We start from the raw sequence: 1,107 nt of genomic DNA, 5'->3' as shown, positions 1-1,107 counted from the left end.
TGCTACCTACTCTGTGCTCCCTTCATGATCGCCTGCCTTGTGCTTTCTGTGCTGCTTGTCTTGTATTGAGAGCTACTTAGGGCACCTGTACATGCACAGTGAGGCTGCTCAGCATGTTGAGCAGACTTGATTAATTGAGCCTGCTTGAGCCTGGTAGTTACCAGGCTCCAGCAGACTTCTGAGTGCATCAGCTTCCCCACACTGAAAAATGGCAGCAGGAGTGCTGTTTGAGCTTTAATTAAAGCACCACTGCCATTTTTCAGCACAAGGACACTGATCCACAAGACACTCCGGTGCTTTAATTAGACTGGCTCTTGGACCTACTGTATTTAAAGCGGCCTCCCCCCACTCCCTCAACATGTATATAAATGCCCTTACGTTCCTATGATAGTTTCTCCTGTAAGGCAGTAGAATCAAAGTCTCATTATGGTTGTTTTTATGTAATTTACTTGGGTAGTGTCATTAGGAAAGTATTGTGACTTTGAGACAACTAATTCATTTTTTAATTTATATTTGCACTTTGGTTTCATAGTCTCACATCATGGCAGCAAAGGCTGTGGCAAATACTCTGAGAACATCACTTGGACCCAATGGTATGTATGAGAAGAGGATTGAAGTAGTTCTCTTTCAGAGGGTTTTTTGCATATTCAGAATGCAGCAAGTTGCAAATATTTTTTTTCAGGCCTTGATAAAATGATGGTGGACAAGGATGGTGAGGTGACTGTGACAAATGACGGTGCCACTATTCTGAGCATGATGGATGTGGAGCATCAAATAGCCAAACTTATGGTAGAATTGTCTAAATCGCAGGATGATGAGATTGGGGATGGAACAACAGGAGTTGTTGGTAAGAAAATACTTCGGATCTGTTTAAAATGTAGTGAATGCAGCCAAACTTAACTTTTTCTTTAAGAGGCTGGGGCTGCATAAATAACATGCTTGGAATTTTGAGTTGTCCAGTATGTTGGACCTTGTTGCAGCACCTGTATCAGGAAGGGCTCGTTTTTTAAGAGTAGTCTAAACTTTGAGCCAGTGTTACATCTCCTTTCTATGTTTTACTTTTTCTTGTGTTTTACAGGGTTTTTTTTTTTTTTAATTCAAGCTCAT

The 1,107-nt window shown here is 41.1% G+C and overlaps 1 protein-coding gene across 1 annotated transcript in view; it reads left to right on the top strand.

Annotated features, from left to right (window-relative positions):
• Nucleotides 1-481: 481 nt before the first annotated feature.
• Nucleotides 482-1,107, top strand: part of CCT5 (chaperonin containing TCP1 subunit 5) — a 9,286-nt gene continuing 8,660 nt past the window's right edge. Inside the window, exons 1-2 of the mRNA XM_019509211.1 lie at nt 482-593; nt 683-847. Of these exons, the coding sequence (XP_019364756.1) occupies nt 542-593; nt 683-847 (217 nt within the window). The 5' untranslated portion in view covers nt 482-541. The remainder of the gene's footprint in view (nt 594-682; nt 848-1,107) is intronic.

Source organism: Gavialis gangeticus, unplaced genomic scaffold (assembly GCF_001723915.1).
Source record: "Gavialis gangeticus isolate Ggan-Ray unplaced genomic scaffold, GavGan_comp1, whole genome shotgun sequence".
In the NCBI taxonomy this organism is placed as follows: domain Eukaryota; kingdom Metazoa; phylum Chordata; order Crocodylia; family Gavialidae; genus Gavialis; species Gavialis gangeticus.
Note: the sequence above shows the minus strand (reverse complement) of the source record. Positions and strands in the feature narration are given on the sequence as shown.